Here is a 25,489-nt window from a genome sequence, read left to right on the forward strand (position 1 = left end):
GGCCTAAATGTCACTACGACATCGTCTTCAAACACTGCAGACTTTTCAGCCCCTTCGTACGCGACCCACAAGAGCGCTCAGCCGATATAGGTTCGAATTTTAACTGATTCTGAACTCACACCTAGGGTTCACTACATTGCTGATAAGATTAAAGTGGTAAGCAAGATAATACTGATAACATAATTTTTTAGAAGTTGAGAGTCTCCTAAATACGTATGTTTACTCATACTGTATGTTTCAATTACATTATTCCAGGCATTTTTTGTTTACACTCAGAAGCAGAAATTTTTTTAGGGCGGTAATATCATAATAAAAGTGATTATTAGCCAAATTAAATAATAAATTTGTCGAAATGTTAGGCGATGTTGAGAAATTGGCTTTATTGCTGTATTGTAGCATTCGGGAAGGCTGACAAAGTTTAAATAATGCTAAAAAATTTGCTCCAATTAACGCACAGAAACGAACTTCCCAGCGGATGCCTATGCACTGTCGTCAGACAAATGAAACTCTATTAATATCCTTATCGCAGAAAACGAACGTTCCACGCGTTTGTGGGTGACTGGGAAGCCTCAGCAGATTTTTCCAAAGTTGGGCTACGGCTCTACTGTTCTTGAAGATCAAAGCTGATTCTGATGTACGATGACAACTGACCAGTCGAATATTCATAAATTAATTATCAACAGGAACGCAAACAATTGAAATATTTTTTTAAATTTTACTACATTAAAATATGGTGTAATGCGTAAAAAACCGCATCACAGACTGTGAATTTATACATATGGAATTGAAGGAAAGATGTTCGAAAAATAAATACATTACCAAGAAATTAAATTCTGGCTGTAGTTATAAGCACGCATATGCCACGCACTATGTAAATCTTATCAGTGGTTGGTTATCAGTTGCTTCGGCCATGTTTATGTATATAAATGTTCTCAGACCTTCAAGATCCATGTAATGTTCATATGATTGGGTTTTATCTTAATTTCTCCGATCTTTCCTTTTGTTAAGCAATTCAATTCTTCCACTTAACAATTGAAAAATCTGGTTTTATTAAGATTTTTTCTCTGTTTCTAAAAAAGGCATCAGACGTCTGGACTAAATAAATCAACAATTGTTAAACATGGGTAGAAACGACCAAATATTAAGCAGTTGAAGGAAACAACACTAGGCAGTTCCTGCACTAGTTAAATCTTAAGTTTTATCCTCTTGATAGCTTTCATTTATTACCGGTGCTAGGGAGGTGCACCAAATAGGCTGGCGTCTTGCACCAAATAGGCTGGCGTCTTGCACCAAATAGGCTGGCGTCTTGCACCAAATAGGCTGGCCTCTTGCNATACACATCTAGATGTGTATAAGAGACAGGGCTGGCCTCTTGCAACAAATAGGCTGGCATCTTGCACCAAATAGGCTGGCCTCGTGCAACAAATAGGCTGGCATCTTGCACCAAATAGGCTGGCATCTTGCACCAAATAGGCTGGCATCTTGCACCAAATAGGCTGGCATCTTGCACCAAATAGGCTGGCATCTTGCACCAAACAGGCTGGCCTCTTGCATATGAGCGGATACTTACTACTGCGAGAAAATTTAACTTACTCATTTATTTTAGGCAGCTGAAAATTTTAGAGTATGTATATTTAATTTTTTTAGAGAATGCAAAAGCATGCGTAGATTATAGTATGCATACCTCGTGGATGGTCGATAGTCATGAAAAACGTCCATGCAGTCGCAGCATGTTGGGTCTCTCAGCTGCTGACCGGTAGTCGATGCGTGGCGGGCGGAGTGGTTGGTCACGTGGCGATAGCCGTCGAGTATTGGCATTGTTGGGCTGTGGCAGTTGCCTTCTGCATGCAATGGCAGTTGCCATTGCCTTCATTCTGCAGTTTGAATGTTTAGAGCCAACTATTTTTTTCAAAAGAAACTGACGTGAGAATATTTTATTTGAACTGGAAAATATGAGTGAAGTGCGAATATTTTTGTTGTGATGCTATCGATATAATGTGCCCTGGGCTATCGATATGATGTGTTTTCGTTAACAGTGATGCACTATAGTGGTAAAAGAGTGAAACGCTTATGTATAATATTTGATAATAATTAATAATAGGCTGTGAGGTTGATTTCTAACGTTGCGCAAGTGTTCGCGGTATCTAACGCGTATTCCGAGATACGATAAGAAAGCGATAAATACGAGTATGATAGGCTAAAATATGTGATAATTTTATCGCTATTTGATTTACGTTGATATCTTGACAGTTAATCGTAACCAGTAATACTTGAAGTTATAACACTAGGATTGGATTTTTTTAGTAAATGCTATTTTAGCGCCAGAAGTAAGCCAGAAGTGTGAGCCAGAAGTAAGGTTCATTGGGCAACAGTTGAGCAAGTTGACTACGTATGGTAAAAATGTGGTAAAATTTTAAAAGAAGAAGAAATTGCATATTCAATTCCGATTTTAATGTTGAGCAATAAAATGCGTGATTTAATTTTCTTCTGCATTAGAACTGCAAGTTTTTTTTTACTGTATTAAATGCACGTTGCGATCCAATTCTCTCCGCAATGATGAGTATTTATACATCCGTTTACGGCTTACGTCTTACTTTTAATCCAACGCAATAATAAAGAACAGGCTGGGCAGTGGAGTTGCCCTATGAGCCTCCGAGATGAATAAAGTAAAATAAATGAGTTCAAGTTTCAGTTATATTATTGTGTGAAGGACCTGCTTTAAAGGCCATAGACGCCCTTACATATAACATATAAGGGCGTACGTAACGGGTAACGCAGTCTCCGGTGAATTTTTTTTTAATTTCCGAAATGCTGTTTCGCCTGAATCACTGCAAGGTATCAAATATTTAATTTTAAAGTAATTTATCATAAATTTTCTGTGAGAAAAACATCCGGATCGAGGACTTAGACTAGGAAATCAGGCGAGCCACGTTGCGTTACGAAAACAAGTAGTTTTTCAGTGAGAAAATTTTTACATCATTAATTTCATTGCTGTACACGTTTCATTCTGGCTTCATTCTGTTGATAAGAAGCATTTTCTGCGTAAGTGTCTCAAATTTATACTGAAAACTATCCAAGATCATACGTTTTAAATCGCCAGCTGACAAATTTCCTTAGGCATCTTTCAAAAATACGGTGTGTAGATTCTCGAAGAAGTGATGCCACTGTTGCTTGAGCTCTTTTAATTATATTTACCTTTTCAATATATTCAGGATCCTTTGAAGCCAAGAAAGATATTTTTTACATGCTCTATATTTTCACATAAGTTTATCTTATCTAAGAACATCATTCGGTTGCTCAACCAGACGAAAAATGTTCGATTTACTTTTATATCATTATTTCATTTTGGACATTTCTCTCATCTTTTCAGCCTTTTCTACAATGTGTGGATATAGTTATGATCGCTATGATTATTACTTAGCGTTACTTTCTTATTGCCCGCGTAGAATAATTCAACGAAAGATAAAATTATTTTCATGCTCAATTTAAGATGTAATTAATGTGATATTGAGATTTAAACGTTGAAAATTCTCATCGACAAATCAAGATCAGTAAAATTGGCAACGAGTTTCAGTCTTCTCTTAATAATTTCAGTAACATTTTGATGTGTATTCTAACGATGCCGCATCGTATCGTGAGGCAGTAATATATAATGCATCCATATGATATCGCTCGCTATCGCCTCCATATCTCATGCAGAATACTGACCGACCTCCATCGGGGCCACTGCAGATAACAGATGAAGATGTGAAACTTTCTTAAGTTCGAGGATAATACTAACCAACCCTGAGAGACGTTCTTTATGTTTTGTAAGCACATTGTTCATGAGACATGTAGATCTTCTGGTCGGTCGGTTTTCTACCAGCAGTTGAAGCTGCAATTAATATAATGATAGATTAGGAACATTGTATCTGACTTTTTGTTACCTTTTTGATCGAATTTTTCAAGCTCGGAAAACTCGAAGTAAAAATATTAAATAATAATTATCTTTCTAGTGGCTGATCAATTCAAGCACTTAAAAATTTTGGTATTCCCTTGATAATTTCATGTATTTTGGAAAGTTGATTAGAGCCATGATGGCAAAAAAAATCTTGAACGATAAGTTGTGAAAAACTTTGTCTATTTTCAGGCGGTTATGTTATGAAAAAACGTTATGTTTTGCTATAATTATGTCAATGTTTCAATATTTCAAAGTTAGACAAGAAGAGGCAAAATTTTAACTCAAACTTCGTGCATATATAAATAAGTTTGACATCAAAGTCGATTGATTATCAAATTACACTTTCGCTGGATTTTTTACAATTTTTATTTGGCTGGCTGAGGATCGAAATTTTGATGTGAAATCAGTAGCACTCACTGGCAGGAGATGAGGCGGCAGAGGCGCTGCATGGAGGTGTATAACTTCGGTGAAACGAAATTCAGTAGCCGAAGATCTTGCTCATGCACTCGAGCTCTAACTTTACCGTGTTTTGGACCTAGAACCTAAAACTTGTGTCGATCCACAACGAACATTTACAATAAACAATCTTGTACAATAAACCGATGTATAAATTTAATATCCATTTCAAAAAATTATGTTTAGCAAAATGCACGATAAAAGTGGCTAGAAACAGGAAGAAAACCGAATGTTTTGCCAATACAATGACTTCCGTAGAAGTTTGCCGGTGATGACATTGCACTGAAGAGCAACATTTTCTCATGAACCGCAGTAATTCCAGAGGAAGTCCTCAAGATGTCGCCTAGAACAGTCTCTTTCGGCTGCATACTGAACCTGTTGAGTGAGTACCCACAGTACATCCTCTCATGCCGACCTGATTAGCATGCAATAGGCAAAATAAGAGGTTCGAGAAGTCCAGTCTCCTTCCTTCAATTGTAAAGCCTAAACTTACAGAGAAAAATATCTTAGGGAAAGAAAGTTCATTCAAAACGGTTTTATTTGGTAGATTCAGGAAAAGTTTTACTGGGTAGACAGTCAGGAAGTAATAACATATACAATCTATAACGTGTGTGTTTTTCAAGACCTGAGAGAACATTTACGACCAATTTTACACATGAGAAAATTCACCAATAATTTTCTTAATGGGTTTGAAAATATTATGAATTAAAGCTTTCAGTTTGCAATAACTGAAAGCACAATAAGTTGAAATAGCAACACAACCACAAACTAACAAAATCAAACCATTGATTAGCTATGAGGCAACAAAAATCAAAACCATATTATAAAAATAATACCCGTAAAACCAGAAAATGTTTATTTTATAAAAGTTAAAAAAGGCCTGGCAAAAAAAAACTTCAATTCCGTTTGCTTCATCCGCTGCGTAATCATGGTTGAACTATACTATACGAAACTAGTTCAACCATGTGCGTAATGTTCTCCCTACAAAATGATATGAAAAATGCAGAAAACATAATTTTATCGATTTTAGGGTAGACCCCTCCTTAAACCAAAATTGTAAGTGTCGTAAAACCAGCATCTAACTTGATAGTGAACTATATGTTGATTTGAAACGTCGTCTTGGTGAAATAAAAGTTCCCGTATAAACCGTATCTTTCTACATTCAACCCAAATTAAAAGTTAGGTTCGTACAAGTGAGAGAAGAAAATGAAGAAAATCTATCTAAATCTATCTATATTAAATATTTGTCAACGTTCGTGCGCGTGTTTCTTTGAAGCCTGGCGCTTGAAATAGGTCTAGGCTGTTCAGAGGCGTGTCCAATACATAAGAAATATCGGGATATTAACCGGGAAAAATATAGATTTATATTTAACGGTGCGATCATTGAACATTGAACCTCGGGCGTGAAGTTTTATTCAAACAGTGTATTGTATTTACTTATGTAAATAATGTATTCACGTAAAAACTAAAAATTTAGCTTCCAAAAAATTCAAATACGGGGAAATGGGATTTAAATGAAAGTAACATGCTAAATATGGGTTTTAACATGTTCTACATTAACGTACTCGAGTTATTGGCTAGATTTTGGCTGGCGGGATTTGGGATAGTGGTGGCTTCAAATTGTAGTAATTATTCTTCACGGGCAATAATAGGCTAACCGGCAAGTAGTTCGTGAAAGTGTCTCTCTCGTCTTCGACAAAATGTGCGTTATAGAACAACTTCTACTCAACTAAACCCACACCGCACAACGCAAGCCCGGGATGTGGTTCGATCATTAACATACCACGAGAACGATCAGTTCGTCAATTTCCGTGCCATAAATATCTTAGACAATGCAAAGAAGGATATTGCGATTCAATATCTAGATTGCCGTCTCAAATCATCGTGTATTTTACGATTTTTTATAGACTCTCATTTCTATAGAATTTCCTTCTCGGTGGCTACGTATCACAGATTTTCTTTATGGAACGGTTGCTGACAAAATTATTTGCCTTTAACGAACAAGCGTATTAATTTAACGATTTTATTAATAACCTGTATTTTGATCGCATCAAACAATCAAACTTTCTTCACGATGGTTGAATACCCTAAAATAAGGGCAATATGAGAGTTCAATGTAACGCTAAACGACGAAGAATCTAACATGAGACTCACTGATCCCACTTGTTTGTTGACGCTTAGGAGGCGATGGAGTGTTCCAGTTCACGTGGATGGAGATGCTGTTCATTCCCCTGATGTTGTTCTCGTACACGTTTGGCTACGCCGTGTCCGTCGTGATTGTCGTGCAGAAGGAGATCGTCGAGACGCCCACCGACCACCGCCATCTATACGCCGTACTGCTCGTGCTGGGGCACTTGACAGCTGGCATCGTCAACGTGAACTTGTAAGCCATTGAGTAATACTGGCGAGGATTTATCACCTACATTAGTAGCTTTCACTCTTTTTTCGAGTTGTGAAATGGTTGTGTGAAAGAAAAAATAAATTTAAATAAATTCATGAGTTACACATGCTTTATTGAGTTAGCGAGTTTAAGTTCCTCCATATCTGACGTTTCTTCTGCATTGTCATCTCCAGTCATCTCCAAGATGTTCGCCGCGGCTCATCGACCCCCCAGTTGTTGCTGCATTGCTGTCTCTGGCCCGTCTCACCTCTGATCAGGTAAGTTAAGCCTTGCTTGGGACCACGTCAGGTTGCAAAGTTTTGGTTCACTAACTACGTAGTCAGTAATTAGTGCAGCATTATTGATGTATTTGCTAATACATTTTCATTAAAGATAACAATCTAAACAATAATCTGAAATCTAGAGTGTAATTTAATGTAATACCATATATATAATTTAAAACAAATTAAAGTTATCGAGACTGATGTCGTATCTCCATGTTCAGATATGCAAGAGCAACAAGGTTTGGGCTGCGGGAGAAAAAAGATCCAGCGCAAGGAATACGGTAAGCTATCGATCTCAGCTGTTAGTAAATATATGGTTATCAAGAAAGCTTTAACGGCTAGCATTTTCCTTGAAACTATTTTATTATTGCAGCATTTTTCTTCAGTATTCGCATGCCTGACTGACATAATCAATTATCCATAATAAAAGGTGTCTTGGAGCACTCGTTCGTTTGTTTTTCTTAAGATAAGATTGATCTTCTAAATTGAATTTTCCAAGATTTAAGATCTTTTTTTAATTGACAAAGAGTCAAAACATGGTTCCAGGTTCCTGGACGAGAGTGCAAAAGCAGGTTTGCTGCGCCTGTGTGACTCCCTCGTCTGCGACTTGCCCTTCCTGGTCCTGCTGATGTGGGACGACCTCTGGGCCCAGCCATTGGACTGGGTCAGCATGGTGGGAGGTGATTGATTCGATTACTACTGCTACTGATACTTGCTACTGATACTTGTTACTGCTACTGGCACTTGTCTGGCGAAACTCTTGTGGTATTTGCGGTCGGTCGTGCGGCAATATCCTAATTTTATTTTCTTCATTTATGACTCGTTGCATTTTCAACAAAAGAGCCATTCTAAGCCTTTATTTTTTTAACCCAGGTGATCCATCATTGCCTCCACCTCCTCCCATGATGCGCTGGAAAATATTCCGGTTCCTTTTCCTGCTCTCCAAAGTCGCTCAAACCGTGGCTTTCTGCTCGTGAGTTTAACACATCGATTGTTACGCTCAGCTATTGATATCATAAAAAAAGATAAATTTACTCTAACATATGCAAATTGCACCTATTTTTTACTGTATCGTCTTGCTCAAAATTGCGTGAATATCATTAACATGGATACCATTTGTATTATGGGCTGGACAATACCAGCACACAATTCCAAATCGGTATACATTTTTATCGCATACGCACAATATCAGCAGACTAAACAATCGTTATGCTAGCAATATTAAAAAAATCTTAACAAATGTGTGAACTGTGTTCGCAGTGTGATTTTGAAGCGTCAGTACCACCACCGTCACGCAGAACGATACAAGCACGTAGCCTCTGCCGTCGCTCGGCAAGGCAGACTGAACTTCTTTGCAACGCTGCTGCTCTTCGCTTCCCAACTCACTTTTACGGGTAGTTTCCGACGCAGTCTGCATTGAGTAGTCTTCAAAGCCATCAATGTGTTTGAATCCACAGCATCCTCATTATCATAACTGAAATTGTAACTTGCCATACATCATACATGTGACATCAGGGATAATTTTTTACTCAATTTTCGATCAATTGTGAGGACATGTGATTGCGAAACAAATATTTCTGAGTGACAAGGAGTATGTTCCAGTTAATATTTTCAAAAATTTATTATCAAAATGATTTGAGAAACAGGATGTGCAGTATTATTGCTTTTTTTTAACAATGGCATTCCTTCCCATAAAGCTGCTATTAAAATGATCTTATACAGAGTACTGGGTAAATTAAATGCCGAGTGTTTAATTATTAAAATTGCTGGGACTGGGAGTAGGAGAGGCTACATGTATTTTAGCGGTGGAAGTTTGTTGTAGACTCCCCTCAAAACTTTGAAGCAATAATAGAAAACTATATTTTTTTATTGTATACTGTACTAATTTAAGATGGCTGCCTCTATATAATATTTCTGGGATATTTCTAACAAATGTTTTCGAATGCGCCACAGCTTCTCGAGTGCTGGGTTATTCAATGGCAGTGACTGGCTGTGGCGCGTGGCTATTGGCAATAGTGGCTGTCAGGTGGCTGGCCCACGCCTTGTGGCACTCTGCGTCGGTCAAACCTCCCAAAACAACAAGGTACAGGCAACAAATTGAATATTACTTTTTCCAATGAAACCAAAACTTTAATGAGAAAATAGCCAATGTAGGTGCATAACCTTTCTAAATTCACACAAATTTCAAATCATTTGACAGGGCAAATCAAACCCATAATACTTAATACAGTTATTAGCATTTTAAATGTACAGAATTAAACGTTGCTGACGTAAGAATCCCACATTCACCGTTCAGGAGAAAATTATGTACTTAGAGGTAAATTTTTAATGAATGCCCTTATTTGCCAATTAAGAATAGATCCCGGCGTTTTCGAATCCAGGTCAGTATATTGATATTTGTGAGACCCATGCTTACAAAGGCTCTTTGAAACTGAGCCAACTAAATATTCCATGCTGGATCTGGACGTGACTAAAAAATACAAATATCGATCTTCAGAACAAACCGGCGTTCCCGAGGTTCCGCTTCGATTAAGTTAAGACATGACGTTAGCATACATCTTACACAAGAGGACACTGAAGCTAGAAATATGAATGGGTACGATTTTGAGCGGAAACTTGGCGTGTATTTATGGCGAGTGTCAGTGAGATCGCGCAAAGTAATGTAACGATTGAATATGCTAATTTCCTGTTCGAATTAGAAAGAATGTATTTAAATATTCTTTTTTTTTGCTCTGAACAAACCTGCGTAGCCTGACTAGTTCGTTGATGCTTGGGGCGGTTTGGCTGCTTGGATTAACTAACCCCTTCGGCGAGGCGCAGTTCAGAAGGTTCCTTCTCTACGCGACGCTCGCTTCAGCAGAGTCCGTCGTTTGCGTGATCATATGGGCCCAGTCCCCTGTGTACCCACCCTTCCATGACAATGTGAGTATGGAACCAGTCCCCTGTGTACCCACCCTTCCATGACAATGTGAGTATGGGCCCAGTCCCCTGTGTACCCACCTTTCTATGACAATGTGAGTATGGGACCAGTCCCCTGTGTACCCACCTTTCAATGACAAGGTGAGTATGGGACCAGTCCCTTATGTACCCACCTTTCCATGACAATGTGAGTATGGGCCCAGTCCCCTGTGTACCCACCTTTCCATGACAATGTGAGTATGGGCCCAGTCCCCTGTGTACCCACCTTTCCATGACAATGTGAGTATGGGCCCAGTCCCCTGTGTACCCACCTTTCCATGACAATGTGAGTATGGGCCCAGTCCCCTGTGTACCCACTCTTCCATGACAATGTGAGTATGGGCCCAGTCCCCTGTGTGCCCACCTTTCCATGACAATGTGAGTATGGGCCCAGTCCCCTGTGTACCCACCTTTCAATGACAAGGTGACTATGGCGGTCATGGGCTTCCATGACGAGGTAGGCATTGGCTTCCATGACGAGGTAGGTATGGGCTTCCATGACGAGCTAGGTAGGTATGGGCTTCCATGACGAGGTAGGTATATGGGCTTCCATGGCGAGGTAGGTATGGGCTTCCATGACGAGCTAGGTAGGTATGGGCTTCCATGACGAGGTAGGTATGGGCTTCCATGACAAGGTATGTATGGGCTTCCATGACGAGGTAGGTATGGGCTTCCATGACGAGGTAGGCATTGGCTTCCATGACGAGGTAGGCATGGGCTTCCATGACGAGGTAGGTATGGGCTTCCATGACGAGCTAGGTAGGTATGGGCTTCCATGACAAGGTATGTATGGGCTTCCATGACGAGGTAGGTATGGGCTTCCATGACGAGGTAGGCATGGGCTTCCATGACGAGGTAGGTATGGGCTTCCATGACGAGGTAGGTATGTGCTTCCATGACGAGGTAGGCATGGGCTTCCATGACGAGGTAGGCATTGGCTTCCATGACGAGGTAGGCATGGGCTTCCATGACGAGGTAGGCATTGGCTTCCATGACGAGGTAGGTATGGGCTTCCATGACGAGCTAGGTAGGTATGGGCTTCCATGACGAGCTAGGTAGGTATGGGCTTCCATGACGAGGTAGGTATATGAGCTTCCATGGCGAGGTAGGTATGGGCTTCCATGACGAGCTAGGTAGGTATGGGCTTCCATGACGAGCTAGGTAGATATGGGCTTCCATGACGAGGTATGTATGGGCTTCCATGACGAGGTAGGTATGGGCTTCCATGACGAGGTAGGCATTGGCTTCCATGACGAGGTAGACATGTGCTTCCATGACGAGGTAGGTATGGGCTTCCATGACGAGGTAGGCATGGGCTTCCATGACGAGGTAGGCATGGGCTTCCATGACGAGGTAGGCATTGGCTTCCATGACGAGGTAGACATGTGCTTCCATGACGAGGTAGGTATGGGCTTCCATGACGAGGTAGGTATGGGCTTCCATGACGAGGTAGGCATGGGCTTCCATGACGAGGTAGGCATTGGCTTCCATGACGAGGTAGGCATGGGCTTCCATGACGAGGTAGGCATGGGCTTCTATGACGAGGTAGGTATGGGCTTCCATGACGAGGTAGGTATATGGGCTTCCATGACAAGCAGGCGCAAGTTCCCCTAAGAGCATGGGTATGGGCTCCCATCCATCACTAAGTAACGACTTTCGTTATGAGGTGGACTGCTTGAAGTTGAAATTCCATTCACACATGAGCGTAACAGGTACTTAATTTCTCTTAAAACTCATTACAAGTTCATGCAGCAAATTTCACTTCTATGCAGAACTGACGGATATACGAGATATTCGGTCAATTAAACTCGTAATTTTTTTACGAGTCAAATCGTAGAGTTTTTAAATATAAAAATTCATTGTAATTAAGAAACACACGCCTGAAAAATCGAATCAATCTTAATCCCATTCTCAATCGCTTCATTTCTTCCCAATAAATAATCGCAATACATCATGCTGCTGTACCCCTGCAGGCGCCATTCGTCCTGCTCGGGACGTTTTTGCTGTGGTTAGCCTTCCATTGTACGCGGTACGCCTTCTGCCACGCCAGCCAGCCGAAGGCGCCGTCTTACCGACAACTCTCGTGCTGCTCCAAAACCCCTGAAGGCATCACCGACGCCCTGCAGGTGCAGTTCTCCGGCACACAGGAGTGTGCAGCTCAAACTCAAGACCCCGAAGAAACCGTCCAGCTTTGCAATGATTCAAGCTGCCGAATAGACAGTGATGACCTAGAGGATATTGATGATCGCAGTGATGAACACGATGATGCTTGCCAAAATAATTGCAAGTACTAAATACAACCTGACCAGTGTTTGGGAGAGAACGTACAGAGGCTAATTAAAATGTACTGTTATGTCTCCAGTCTTGAGTGTTCAATGGTTAGAGGTGAGCAAGACCCCAATATTTCAGTGTGTAGGTGGTAGAGATTTCTTGAGCGAGCTGTATTTATTTATACAACGCTCCATCTATCAATGACATGAATGTATTTGAATAATTACAATCACTAAAAGTTTCAATCACTTTGCAGTATTAGTAAACAGGATGCTGAGGGAACTGTACCGGATGCTGAGGAATTGGTATAAACTGTTTATGCTGAAGAAACACCCCAAACTGCATAAATTTTTCAGAAAGCCCCGAATTGAACATTGGTTCATGCACAAGTGTATATTGCCCAGTTGCTCGATCTTGCGACGAGACGATCTCGCGCCCAGAGGAGTGGAGGACATCTCGAAACCACGCACGTAACCTTCCTATAATCTCTACTTCTTGCTATAAGCCCAATATTAAACTTATTTTCAAACTTAACAAATACGAAATAAGTGTAATACGATTTGACGTCAAATTTGCAGACAAAAATTACGTCTTCATAGAAGTCTGACCATTGACAACATATTCGATGTGACCATCTGTTGACACGCTCAAGTTAGTAAGTTGGCTGGCGGACAAACCTATTTTCTAGCATTACTCGTGCGATACTGAGTGTAGGTGTGCTGATTTAGCTTATTAAAGTTAATGGGCAGAAATAAAGATACAATTGATCGGTAAACGTTTATGGTCACTATATATATTTAGTCCAATTTTTGTCCACCTGATTTTCGCAGGTCAGTGCGCTTATAGATAATCGAAAAGAGCTAACAGTCTTGAGCGGACGATGATATTGCTGCAGCAGAAGCTCCTTGATCTGCTTACGTATAGTGAAATCACCGTATTTATCTGGCAATTATACTTTGTTAGTAGGTAATTTTATTACTTAACATTAGTTATTTTTCATCATTATCAAAAAATCTTTTTTGACTTATTGAATCTAAAACCTTCAAGAAGCATCGTTGGATACATTCAGGTTTACCTCGCGCCATTGGGTCATACATTACAGCGATGTTCGTGATGAGTTTACGACCGTCCCTGAGGGTGCGGTGTTACAGTGAGGTCCTCCATACGATAGGGTTAGAGAAATAGTGCTATTAAACTTTGGAATTTTATAAATGCAATTTTGTGAGAAAGGCTAATTTCATTTCACAAAAGAAAGAAAGAAAGGCTAATTTCATGATAAGATTTGTTAGCATGTAAGACCTTGCCACTTCTATAAAGTTATAAAGTTTGTCACTGCTTCTGCATAGCGTGGACGACGAATTTATTACCAAAAATTAACAGATATCCGATATTTGCTTTGGGTCGTAGAATCCTAAGATCAGCGTTAAAAAAAGCATTGTTCATTTAATTTTTTTCTGTTAATATTGATTCGTTGATGTCCTGTCCTGTTGATAATCATTGATAAGTGCTGGCAAAGGTGGCACTGATAAATAAGCGAATGTCGTTCGCTTTAATTATGTGAGACACTTGGACGAGAAACCTGATGCAAACTTTGATGAATGTTCTGGGTTATTAAATGTTTAATAAAATGTAAATACTGTGTTATAGTCGTTATCATAATTTAATTTAGTTTAAATCCTTAGGGCACAAATATTCTCGGTTGTATACTGAGCTTTAAGCCTAAACTTCATATTTCGATTGTTGTAAATTAGTTGAATGAATTCAGTCACTTACAACTAACTGTATCAATCTAATTGAAAACTCTCAATTACATAAAAATCAACATCTCGATTCAAATGTAAACTGTAATTAAGCTTCACATTACATTCCAAATGTACCACTGTATAGGCCTAATAACAATGTACTATCTATAATAATAGGTTTAATAGCCATCATTAGGATTTTTTATGACCGTATCCTAATAGCTGGGCACAATATAGGGTGAGCAATATTTAGCATTATATTTTTTCCTGTGTAACAAAACTTCTGTAACGACATGATGAATATTTTACTTCCAGAAATGTATATGCAACTTTGGATGAAATCAAATTAAAGAAGCATAAATCAACTGTTGAGATATTTAATGCATGGTAAATCTAGACATTAAATTTAATTGACATGAATACCCCCAGCATGGGATTTGTGACTGTCTTGAATGTGACTGTCTTTAGCTTGGAAATGGATAGAGGACATTAATTTCGACTTTCTTGGAGGGCATATTAAATAAATCTTATTTGTACTAATTTTCTACTCATTATACTCACTAATTATAATTTAACCCGTATTTACTAAAACTCAATCTTAAAGCTTAGTTTCGCAAAAACAATTATTTGAATTAGTAACGATATATATTGGTCTTCATATAATTAAATGGGTGTTTAATTTCATGTGCTGATAATTTGGAACTGCAGAGAAAGCGGCCATCGCATTGCTGCATTATATATGAAACGCAGCGCCTAGTAATGATTCTGGCGAAAGATTTGCCGTCGTCGAACAAACGAAGCAAATGGAAATCTGAACATTTCAGCTACTCTCTCGAAAATTATTTCTAGAAAGTTTAGCTACGCCGGAACGTTAACTTCTTCGACCTCTTGAGCTCGTAGCGGCTGCCTATACGACCTCGAAGAACGTGCCCGTGTAAGCGCTTCCTCGAACACAATTTTGCCGATCACAATCCGGTCACTGCGGCGAAGTGCGTAGTTTTCCAAAAACATTTGTAGTAGGATTTTGTACAGCGAATAGTGATCCAGAAGCCATACATTAATGACTGCGAACGGTTCATCAAATGGAATAATAGCATTAAGCAAGCAATTGTTGTATTATAAAAACATTCAAATAATATACAAGCACATATATAGAAATACAGCAAAATGCAAAAAATAAACTACAAAGTAATTTATAAGCCCCAAACTGAAACAAAGCATTTTGGCCTGGTGTATACAGTATACATATCGTTCAATTGACGTCAATGGACCCAATAATACACGTAAATTGTACTAGGACTGCATTCTGCCACCCTGTAAAAAACGTGCACAAAACTTTAATATGTATTTAAGAGCGTTTATTACGCAACATATTGCGAAACCACGAGTACCTCAGTATATCGCCAAATCATTTGACAATATCATGAAGTTTAGAGCGAGGCAAGCAGGTTCGCAGTTCGCACAACGCCCTACAAAGTTACGGAACACTTCTCCGGCCATTTTCCGTGGCGCGAAGTACATTACTTCAACAAATATTCTTGTAGGGCAATTTTCCCCAGGAAAAAACTCTTATTATTTGCTCATAAACACGCGAGTTAGTTTAGCGATTTTGGGCGGCTCAATCTTTATAACCGCCCAAAATAATTTATATATTCTAATGCCTATAACATTGCGAAAAGTCTCCGTCTTTCGCGAAACTAATCAGTTTGAATCTACTTGAATCGTGCGGATTTCCGTCTATGACAATATTACGACCTCTGCCATGGTTGAATATCTGGAAGAATAGCCACGATACGCAGCGGGAGTCGTGGTAGATGAACTCGTGGTTCACTCTTACATCATGCATATTATGCCAGACGTATAATAACTTTAATAATAACCGGATTAATAGATTACAAGTAAAATATTAATCATTTTTCCTGGTACATACAGAGAGAAGCATTAATTTTCAAGAACTACCTCGCTCTCATGACGCGAAAGGGAAAATATATTTTTGATACTTAATAAATAAATAAATTGTTGTGTCATTATAATGATTCACTACGTTGGCAATTGTCCATATACCTTGTATTTAATCATCGATACACTGAAGGGCAGACTGACTCAATTCAGTTAATCAATTAATTATTCCTTAGGTAAATAGGGATAATTGATTGGCATAAGAGTTAAACTTTCGGTGTTTGGCTCGTGTTGTAATTGCTACAAGTTGGTTATCCTGACAAGCTCTTTTCTCCGTGTGTGAAGTGATCGATGGTTTACAACATGGATAAAATGTATAGCCTCGAAAGCCGGAACCGTCTTCGCTGCAGTAGGCAACAGCTTCAATATCTGATAAACTTATCAATACTGATAGGTGCTATTCCTGGCGATCTGTCGCAACTCAGCCGAAAGACAAGAGCCTAATGTCTTAATAAATCGATACTGTTATTCAACTTTTACCGTTAAGTTACAAGAAAACTGATCTGTGTTTACATCAAAGTTCAATGTTCACTCCTTTTTAACGCGGATTAACCAGCACGGAAATTCTGTGCAACACTTGAGGGAATTAAGTAAACACTATTCTCGGTTAACTTAACCGCAGTGCTACATGACCGCAGAAGTCCAGATGGAAAATCAAGAATATTCACTTGGAAGTTCGGCATCAACTTTTCTCTGGCCTAATCTCACATCTCATTGCTAAGATTAAACTGCTTCGAACAATGTGATCACAGCGTCTGTGTATAAATAAGTTCGACGATCGGTGTAGAATATGTGAGAAACGTTTCATTGACTTCTAATACCCACAGTACGTTTAAACGTTGGAAGTGATGAGTCAGATAGCGCACGCGCAGTGTGGATTGCCGTTGCGTTTCGGCTCAGAAGTTAGGAAACACTCAGTGCCGGTCGACAAGTGCTCGAGATAGGATGGGTGACACTGCGGCTCGCAGTATTCTCGATCACCGAGGCTGTGTTGATCTTGAAACGATTTTGGTGAAATTTGGAGCCCCAATCTCAGAAGAAAGAGCTTGGGCTATTTGTTACTCAGCAGTGAAGTGTTATTTAGAATTAGATAGCCAAGATAAATCCCAAAGTGCAATAGTAACAAGTTTACAAGATTTAATACTACATAAAGATGGATTTGTTCACCGGGATACATTTCTGGCGCCTGCTGGCTCCATTGCTCTGGACGGTGCAACGTGTACAGGTCAGTAGTGTCCTGTGAAATTAATGGTCCATTCATGCTACTTTAATTAATGGCCCATTCATGGCATTTATTTCCCCCTTGAAGTGCTCTGGTTAATGGGTTCCTGGACTGGAAAATTTGGAAGTTTACTTTAATCCACGCGATGACTGATGAGGACATGTAATCGACATCCGAAGTAAATAACTGCTCGCGGCTTATTGCTTAATTAAATTATCACGTCTTTATACTTGCTGGAAATTTGTTCAGAATTTTCTAGACCTTTCACTTAATTTAACCGCTTTAATAAATATCAGGGCAAGCTCACTAAATTTAAATCGTGAATGATCTTTTTTTGTTATAGATTAGTTAGTGCTGTGTTCCTTTTTCTCCTTTCAAATTCTATACCTGGGTAAATTTTATACACGATTCATTTAGCCCAGGGTATAAACTTGCAAATTGCAATTATGTCAGTTTATGTATGCTCAGGAAGCTTTCAAAACTATTAATTTTCTATAAATGGATTAAGTATTAATTGGAATAAGTATTAAGGAGTAGAATTATATTAAAGTCACGGGCTGGCGGATGAGACATTAGTTCGTGTGGTATGCGTCTCTCACTCACCCCTGACCTCTGGCGCTTTTCGGCCCAATTTTTAGTATTATTGCCGCCGTCACTCCGAGCTAATGGTTATATGCTTCAATGGGGATTGGAATTTATCACAGTAATTAGTATTAGTTTGATATAATAATTTCGAGTATTTTGAACGAACTAAAGCTTTTTAACTTACTAAGGATAATAATTTCATTAAGAGGTTGAAAAATAGGGTTCTGACTCCTGCTGTTTAGTGTTCACTCTCTAAAATACTCTAATGTATCGAAATTCCAGATTTGTGAGGAGAAAATACGTGGGTTCCCTTCAAGAAGAGAATTACTTTTGAAAAATTGCAAAATTTTTCAATTTCAGAGCAGACAATTTTATTTTGATTCAATTTCCTGGCATTGTAGATGTTTCTTCTATGCTCTTTTTGTAAGTGAATGGTAAGTTGCGATACTTTCACCATGCACTACCTAACAAATTAGGATACGTTTATTGGAATACCGATTTCATTAACATGAGTTGCCATTGTATATGGATATATAACCGTCTATGATGGATCGCGAAAATGGTCTTCTTAATTATTCCTTTTGCAGAATTACAAAAGTTACATTTATTTGGTGTAGAATTGCTTTCTCTGTTACCTCCGATTTTATGTGCATGCAGGATTACTTCTCGCCTAGTAAACTAAGTGGAATAAATTGTATGAAGGCATGATTGTAATGACAAGCGTTCCGTGATTCTGCTTACATTAAAATATTACATTTCGTCAGAATAATGGTTATGAAGATTTGCTACTTGCATAACAATGACGTGCATATGATTAAAAAAATGACTGGCGCGTAAATTGCAAGTCTTTGAAAAATAAGACGGTAGTCGCGTTATTTAACATTTCGGATGAGAATGGATTCGAGCAGAAATTTTTAGGAATAAAGAATTGAATTTTTGCCAAGTTCAAGTTTGTCGAAATTCACCTTGGTTAAACCTAGTCTAACGCTACGGAAATTCCGTCTGATAATTTTTTAACAACTTCTCTCGCAGCCGATCATTCCCCGAATGTAATTAGATAACAAATAAGCCGCAGTGAGGTTTATAAATTCCAATTATGATGCAGGCAAGGATAATTCAAGGTTTATATATAATCAATAAATGAATGGATGTTTCGAAAGTACAAGTTCGGAGGTTTTGGGCAAGGTGAGGAGCGGTCAGGTACGTATACCAGGCAGCGTTAGACCACCCGCGGCCGCTGTTGCCGAGATCGTAGCCAGCAGTTAACTTGGGCCATACTTTCAAAACTCGCTAAGTGAACGTAAGTACTGACGCTCTATTTCCTTGTCTATGATTGGTGGATTTTGCTTGACAGGCCGTCAATGATTGGCTGATGAACTTACGATCTCTTAAAATTTTTTTTAAGTATAGGCAGGCTTGTCCCGCAGTCGCGCGTCCTGTACTGGCGCTTTGCTTGCCTACGCAATGCTACGCAATCACGCCCGCTTTGGATGAGGAGAAAGCCTCGTTCCGGCGCTTAGTATTGGAATTTTCGTGCATGATGATGGTGTTTCGAAGCTTTTGGGCGGCTGTACCTCCAACACTTCATTGGGGTTTTGGAAGTCAAAATTCAGACGGTATCATTAGCTCCGGTTATTTAAAGCTTGAAAATTTTCTGTGGAGTTATGTTTACTTTGTTCAAGATAACGGGTTAATTAAAAATCATTTTAGTGAGAAAGGAACTAATTAGGATTGCTTATGTGTGAGTAATATTCGAGAACAGTAATTTTTAAACCAGGTGAGTTGACATCAAATATTTACTTATTGTATCACAGGTGCAAGTACTGACTTCTTTTATTTCAATGACTCAACGCAAGAGTTACCTAGTAAGTAAACATGACCATGAAACTTGTAATCATGAATGCAATCCTGGATGATTCCTCATTTATTATATTCATTTAATACTGCTAGTAGGGAGTAAATATTACCAATTAAATATACCAGGGACCATATGACGCAATCATGCTTATGATCGTGGAGTAAATTAGTGTAGCATTTTATTACCTGCATCGGGAATATCAGCGGTTTATGACGGTTAATTTTACAAGTGAATAAATTAGAAGGTTAACTGCGCTTTGGCAGCGTTGAAATATCAGACTAATACGATGTGCGTTGTTGAGATGTAATGAACGGTTTACAATTTCCTCGATGAGTTACGATGATGAGAGTTACGATTAAGTAATCTGTATAGGCTCCGTTATCGCCGTATCCTTAACCCACCAAATCGAAGGCCTAAACTTGAAAAAATCTCCGTTAATTCTCTGATAACAGAAACTGCTTAAACCCTGTGCTATTGTTAAGCTACTTTACGCTCTCGGTATACGTACCAAGTTTGACCCATTGAAGAAGTTCATTTAAAAATCTCTAGATGATTGATTTTCGACTGATTTCGATCAAAATGATTTTCTACCGTGAGTGATGAAGCATGGCGTGCGACGGCTGTACGTGTGATGATCAGAACGAAGCCTCGTCAGACAGCGCGTCTCGTGAGAGAGAAGACAAAGGAAGAAAGAGAGAGAAAAAAAGTCTAGTCTTGGCGGAAATTCTTCTGGGAGTCAGCAGCTCTGTCAGAGAAACCATGCCTAAGGCTTTTGCTTAACTTCGGCCGGGAGGAATTTTCTGAAGAGTTCTCTGAGTAGAGTGTTCGTTTTGTCCTGGTGACACTGAGTGAACGTTTGTCCTTCTTGACGTTACTTGTAAATTATTCTTACCTTCCTAAAAAGTTAAGAAAAAGGACATGATATCATCATCATCATCATCATGGTGATGGGTAATTAAATCATCATGATGGGATGGGTAAATAAATCATGGTGATAAGATATGTAATTAAATCGTGGTTATGGGATGGATAATTATATAAATCATGATGATGGGATGGGTAATCAAATCATGGTGATTGGATGGGTAATCAAATCATGGTGATTGGATGGGTAATTAAATCATGGTGATGGGATGGGTATTCAAATCATGGTGATTGGATGGGTAATAAAATCGTTATGATGGGATGGGTAATTAAATCATTACAATGGGATGCGTAATTAAATCATGGTGATGGATGAGTAATTAAATCATAGTGATGGGATGGGTAATTAAATCATTACAATGGGATGCGTAATTAAATCATGGTGATGGATGAGTAATTAAATCATGGTGATGGGATGGGTAGACATTTTACAGTGTAGTCAGTGTCATGGGGTGATTATATTCTTATAGTCTTTTCAGCGTTGAACGAATTTCACGCTGAAAATTTAATATAGGCTGAGTCGTTTATGTTTTATTTTTATCTAGTTTATCTCATGTTCATGTGTGAATGAAAAGTTCTCAATAAATTGTCGGGAATCAATTAATCGTTTTGCCTGTGACTCGTACAAATTACAGCTACCTTACCGTTTTGTTCCAGCTCCTCCCAGAGACCAAAATATTATTATATGTAGTATTGTGGTTGAAATGCGGAAAGAATATATGAGCTTTTAAGCGCAAAATTTATTGATAATGTTGCAAAGCTTCCAGTTCGCTCGATAATTAATAATGTGTTGTATTTGAAACGTAGTAGTGTTATTATAAAATGTCCTTGAAAACCTCGTTATCAAACTTTCAAATCGTAATAAAATTATAAAACGCCAAATGGAGAATAACCATGAAAATATTATAGTAAGAATTGCTCCCTGGTCCTCTATAAAAAACTTCTGCCTTATCATATTAAAATATATACATATATGTGTACAAAAAATGTTCTGATGATGCTTCTGGCAACGTTATTTTGCAATATTCTTTGCAATCACGCACTGAGAATTTCTCATAATTTGACGGTACGGCACCTCATTTGCAGACCAATAACACTACTTATCTTACGTTATTTCAGCCCTATAACACTACTTATCTTACGTTATTTCAGCCCCATAAAAGGGTCGAGCTTTTTAGTTGATAGCTTCAGCTGCATAATCTCACGATACCGCAGAGATTATCTCACCAGACCACGAAACTATTGCGCCAGAGGAGCTTAATTCTGAAGACGAGAACGCTTTTAAAAGGCTTAGTGATGATTAAACTAAAGCTGCTATTTTGATGTTATAAACTATCGCCATTACTCGAGGCAAAGCACCATTACTTATACGAAAAGAATGAACGTTCCGGCCTTCACGCTCTCAAAGGCTTGTCTGCACCGAGCGCAATCTCGTGTGTTCTGCAGGCGCTGCTTTCAGACAAGCTTACCTACAGTATATATAATGCCGTGCACTGTGGTTGCCTTCATTAATTTATCATCTACATCGCACTCATTGTGAAGGCCTGCTGGTCTGTGCAGTTACGATGTCGTCAGAAAGGTTTGCACATATTTATCTCTTTTTCGATCTCGACCAATTCGATGAATTCTAGTGACTATTAGGCAAGTCGTAGTTTTGTATGGATATAAAGCACGTCTTTGCTTAGCGTACCATTAAAGCGAGTCTTTGCTTAGCGCTACCTTGAAGCGAGTCTTTGAAGCGATTCTATACTTAATTAAACTTTGAAGCGATTCCTTGCTTAGTGCTGCTCTGAAGCGAGTCTTTGCTCACCGTTGCTTCAAAGCAAGTCTTTACTTAGCGTTGCTTGGAAATAAGTTTTTGCTTAGCGAGGCTATAATAAAAGTCTGCTTAGTGTGGCTATAGAAGAAGTTTTAGCTTTACTGATAACATTAGTTCTGTTTAATAACGATATCGGCATCTAAAATCAGCAATGTGTTGTCAAATATGTCGACTATTTGACTCCCCCTTCGCGCTAAAAATATTCACGTTGTTAAACTTCTCGAACATTTTAGGTTCAGTAAAATAAGTGTCCACTATTCTTTTTTTTATTCAATGTTATCGCAAGGGTAAATATCGAATGTTAGTTTATAGGTATTTCCAGAATTCATGCCCACTTGAGGTTTCACCGGAAGAAACGTATGATCGGATGTGAAAATCGAACAAATGATTTGTTTCATTCTATCCGAAGTCTGCAGCTTTCTTTGCCGTAAATTAAACGGAATTTATACCTGGAACAATTGACGAACTTCGTCCGCCGGAAAAGCTGTACGAGGAGCTGCGTGGAAACTCGGCCCGAGGAGTTTGATGGAAACTCGGCCCGAGGAGTTTGATGGAAACTCGGCCCGAGGAGTTTGATGGAAACCCGGCCCGAGGAGTTTGATGGGAACTCGGCCCGAGGAGTTTGATGGAAACTCGGCCCGAGGAGTTTGATGGAAACTCGGCCCGAGGAGTTTGATGGTTCCTCCTCACACACGACTTTCTGGAACGCAAGCATGAGCTGGTCGTGCGTGCGCGCCGCGGCCCACTACCGCCGCGCGGTTATCGTTCTCGATCTCGCTTCTCTTGCTCGGTACTTTTTCATGATACTGGTAGCGGTCCTTCTTTCATTTTCTTATATATCGTTGTGTTACTTTTAGTTACGTCTTGTGTTTCAGTATTATTCGTACGTAATATCGTAATTTCTGGTCGATCCGTTCTGCAGAGACTATTTATGTTACATTTTTATTGTTGCAGGAATATAATAATTAAGGATTGAACGATTTATGCCACGACTTATGTTTGGGGGGAACGTTGGGGGGCCACGATTCGCATCAGCATAAAATGATATCAAGATACCAGATGGATTTAAGGATTTTAAAATCGCTACAAATTTTTTGAATGCAACCTTGTCTCCATAACATGTATATATACAGTTCTTACCCCCCTGGCAATTGTCAATTGATCAGTTTTTAGGATCCGATGTCGTTTTGTCGACATTTGGTGTTTTATATTTCGATTTTGAGTGTATGTTTTTATTTTCACTGCTGATTGTACTTGAATGCTCAAAAATGTTTTGAAATGATATTGGAGCTGGTTTTTACTTAGCGTTTTTTACTTGGCGTTTCCTTTACTAAAAATTCTTGGGGAACTTGAGAAATAAGCTGAATAATGATATTATTACATCTATGTTTCTTTTCTCTATTGTACCTTATGTAAAAGACTCAAACATCTCTAATTTAGAGAGAATAAAAAAATTTTATCACACATTCATTAATAGTTGCTTAACTTTACCCCTGTTCATGACAAGCTATCGTGGAAGCGTCAGCGTGTATGAAGTTAACAACTAACTACGATTTACACGCCTCTCGAGTTTGATTGTGGCTCGTCGTAGCGCACGTCCGATGGAGGTCGTGACGAGCTGTGTAGGCCGCGTGGTCCTTCTACCCCACCACCACCCGTAGCCCACCACCACCCGTAGCCCACCACCACCCGGAGCCCACCACCACACGTAGACAACCGCACCGCCCGTAGCCCACCACCGCCCGTAGCCCACTACCACCCGTAGCCACCACCACCCGTAGCCCACCAACACCCGGAGCCCACCACCACCCGTAGCCCACCACCACCCGTAGCCCACCACCACCCGTAGCCCACCACCACCCGTAGCCCACCACCACCCGTAGCCCACCACCACCCGGCCGGAGCGTACCGCCAACCCAGTCACCGCCGCCGAAGCCAGGCCGGGTGGGCTCCGCTCATGTAAACCCTATAATAGAAAGATCGCCATTTCCATTACCTTTGAAAGATAAAGTGTCCGTCCCATTGCCTTTTCTGGAGGGTGAGCGTAATTTATATTGACTTGTTCAGGGAAAGACATGTCCATTACTTTATGAAGAGAGAGATCATGCTTTTCAGTGCCTTTTCAGGAGTGTGAGCGTACGTAATTTATATCAACTTGTTGAGTGAATGGGGCATTTTTTCCTATATCTCGTAAAGAGGGATCCTTCTTTCAATTGCTTTTTCAAGAGGGTCAGCGTAATTTACATAAACTTTTCAAGAATATGAGGCATATTTTCCAATATCTTGTCGAGAGAGAGCGTACTTTCCAATATTTTCCCATGAAAGATATTTTCTTTCGTTTACCATGTAAAGGGGTGAAGTAATCTGTCCATTAACTCTGTGAACGATGTTGTTCATTTTATGTCCATTATAGGAGCACTTTTGCTTGAACTAATCGGGACGCTTTCCTAACAACCTAACCTCACCATTGGTCGCTCTTGCATCTTCTGGGATCCTCATTCGATTGCCTCCTCTGGGCTGATATTCCCAGAATTAAAACGAGCTGCAGCGTAAGACTCTTCGTACAACTATTCTTGCTTTTTTGACGATTATATATAGTTCTGTGTAAGGAATTCGGTACTAATAAAATAAATTACTTCCCGCTTATACTTACTTATTTATTTTTTGCATCAATTTGTGTATGAAATGTCATACCTCCATAAGAATTTAATTTCTTAGTTATATTATCCCATGGAACACCACAAGTTCAAGAATATTGAAAGTAGAGCAGATAATTCTTGATGATGGCAATCTAGAATTGGTTTCCTGTATTAGGTTGGCGAAGATTCTATTGTTTTATTTTCAGAGATTTCTCATATTAGAAAAAATAATCAACACGTAAACTCTTTAATACTTTCGTGTTCTCAAGCTCCGCAAACCTTCGCTCCGTCGTCGCTAAAGCTTGCTCTCCCTGACGCCTGGAATTCTCTGCAAAGTTTACGAACATGCGTAACCCATTCCAGTCGTGCGCACACCGTAATTTGATCCTAACTACGGAGCTGTGTTTGCACAGGGAGAGCTCTGCGTTCTTTCATCCACTTTGGGGGGCGGA

General features: G+C 39.3%; 2 protein-coding genes across 2 annotated transcripts in view; both read left to right on the plus strand.

The window, feature by feature from the left end:
• The first annotated feature begins 4,128 nt into the window (after window positions 1-4,128).
• LOC108675891 lies at window positions 4,129-13,928 on the plus strand. The gene is made up of 10 exons (XM_018163937.2): window positions 4,129-4,778; window positions 6,578-6,779; window positions 6,971-7,054; window positions 7,282-7,341; window positions 7,607-7,740; window positions 7,934-8,033; window positions 8,321-8,454; window positions 9,014-9,143; window positions 9,811-9,982; window positions 11,992-13,928. Exons 1-10 carry the CDS (start codon window positions 4,733-4,735, stop codon window positions 12,310-12,312), a joined length of 1,383 nt encoding a protein of 460 aa, XP_018019426.1. The 5' UTR covers window positions 4,129-4,732; the 3' UTR covers window positions 12,313-13,928.
• Window positions 13,929-16,863: 2,935 nt separating this feature from the next.
• Window positions 16,864-25,489, plus strand: part of LOC108675886 (protein spire-like) — a 129,064-nt gene continuing 120,438 nt past the window's right edge. The window contains exon 1 of the mRNA XM_018163933.2: window positions 16,864-17,215. Coding sequence (XP_018019422.1) covers window positions 16,936-17,215 — 280 coding nt within the window. The 5' untranslated portion in view covers window positions 16,864-16,935. The remainder of the gene's footprint in view (window positions 17,216-25,489) is intronic.

Source organism: Hyalella azteca, unplaced genomic scaffold (genome assembly GCF_000764305.2).
Source record: "Hyalella azteca isolate HAZT.00-mixed unplaced genomic scaffold, Hazt_2.0.2 contig6498, whole genome shotgun sequence".
In the NCBI taxonomy this organism is placed as follows: domain Eukaryota; kingdom Metazoa; phylum Arthropoda; class Malacostraca; order Amphipoda; family Hyalellidae; genus Hyalella; species Hyalella azteca.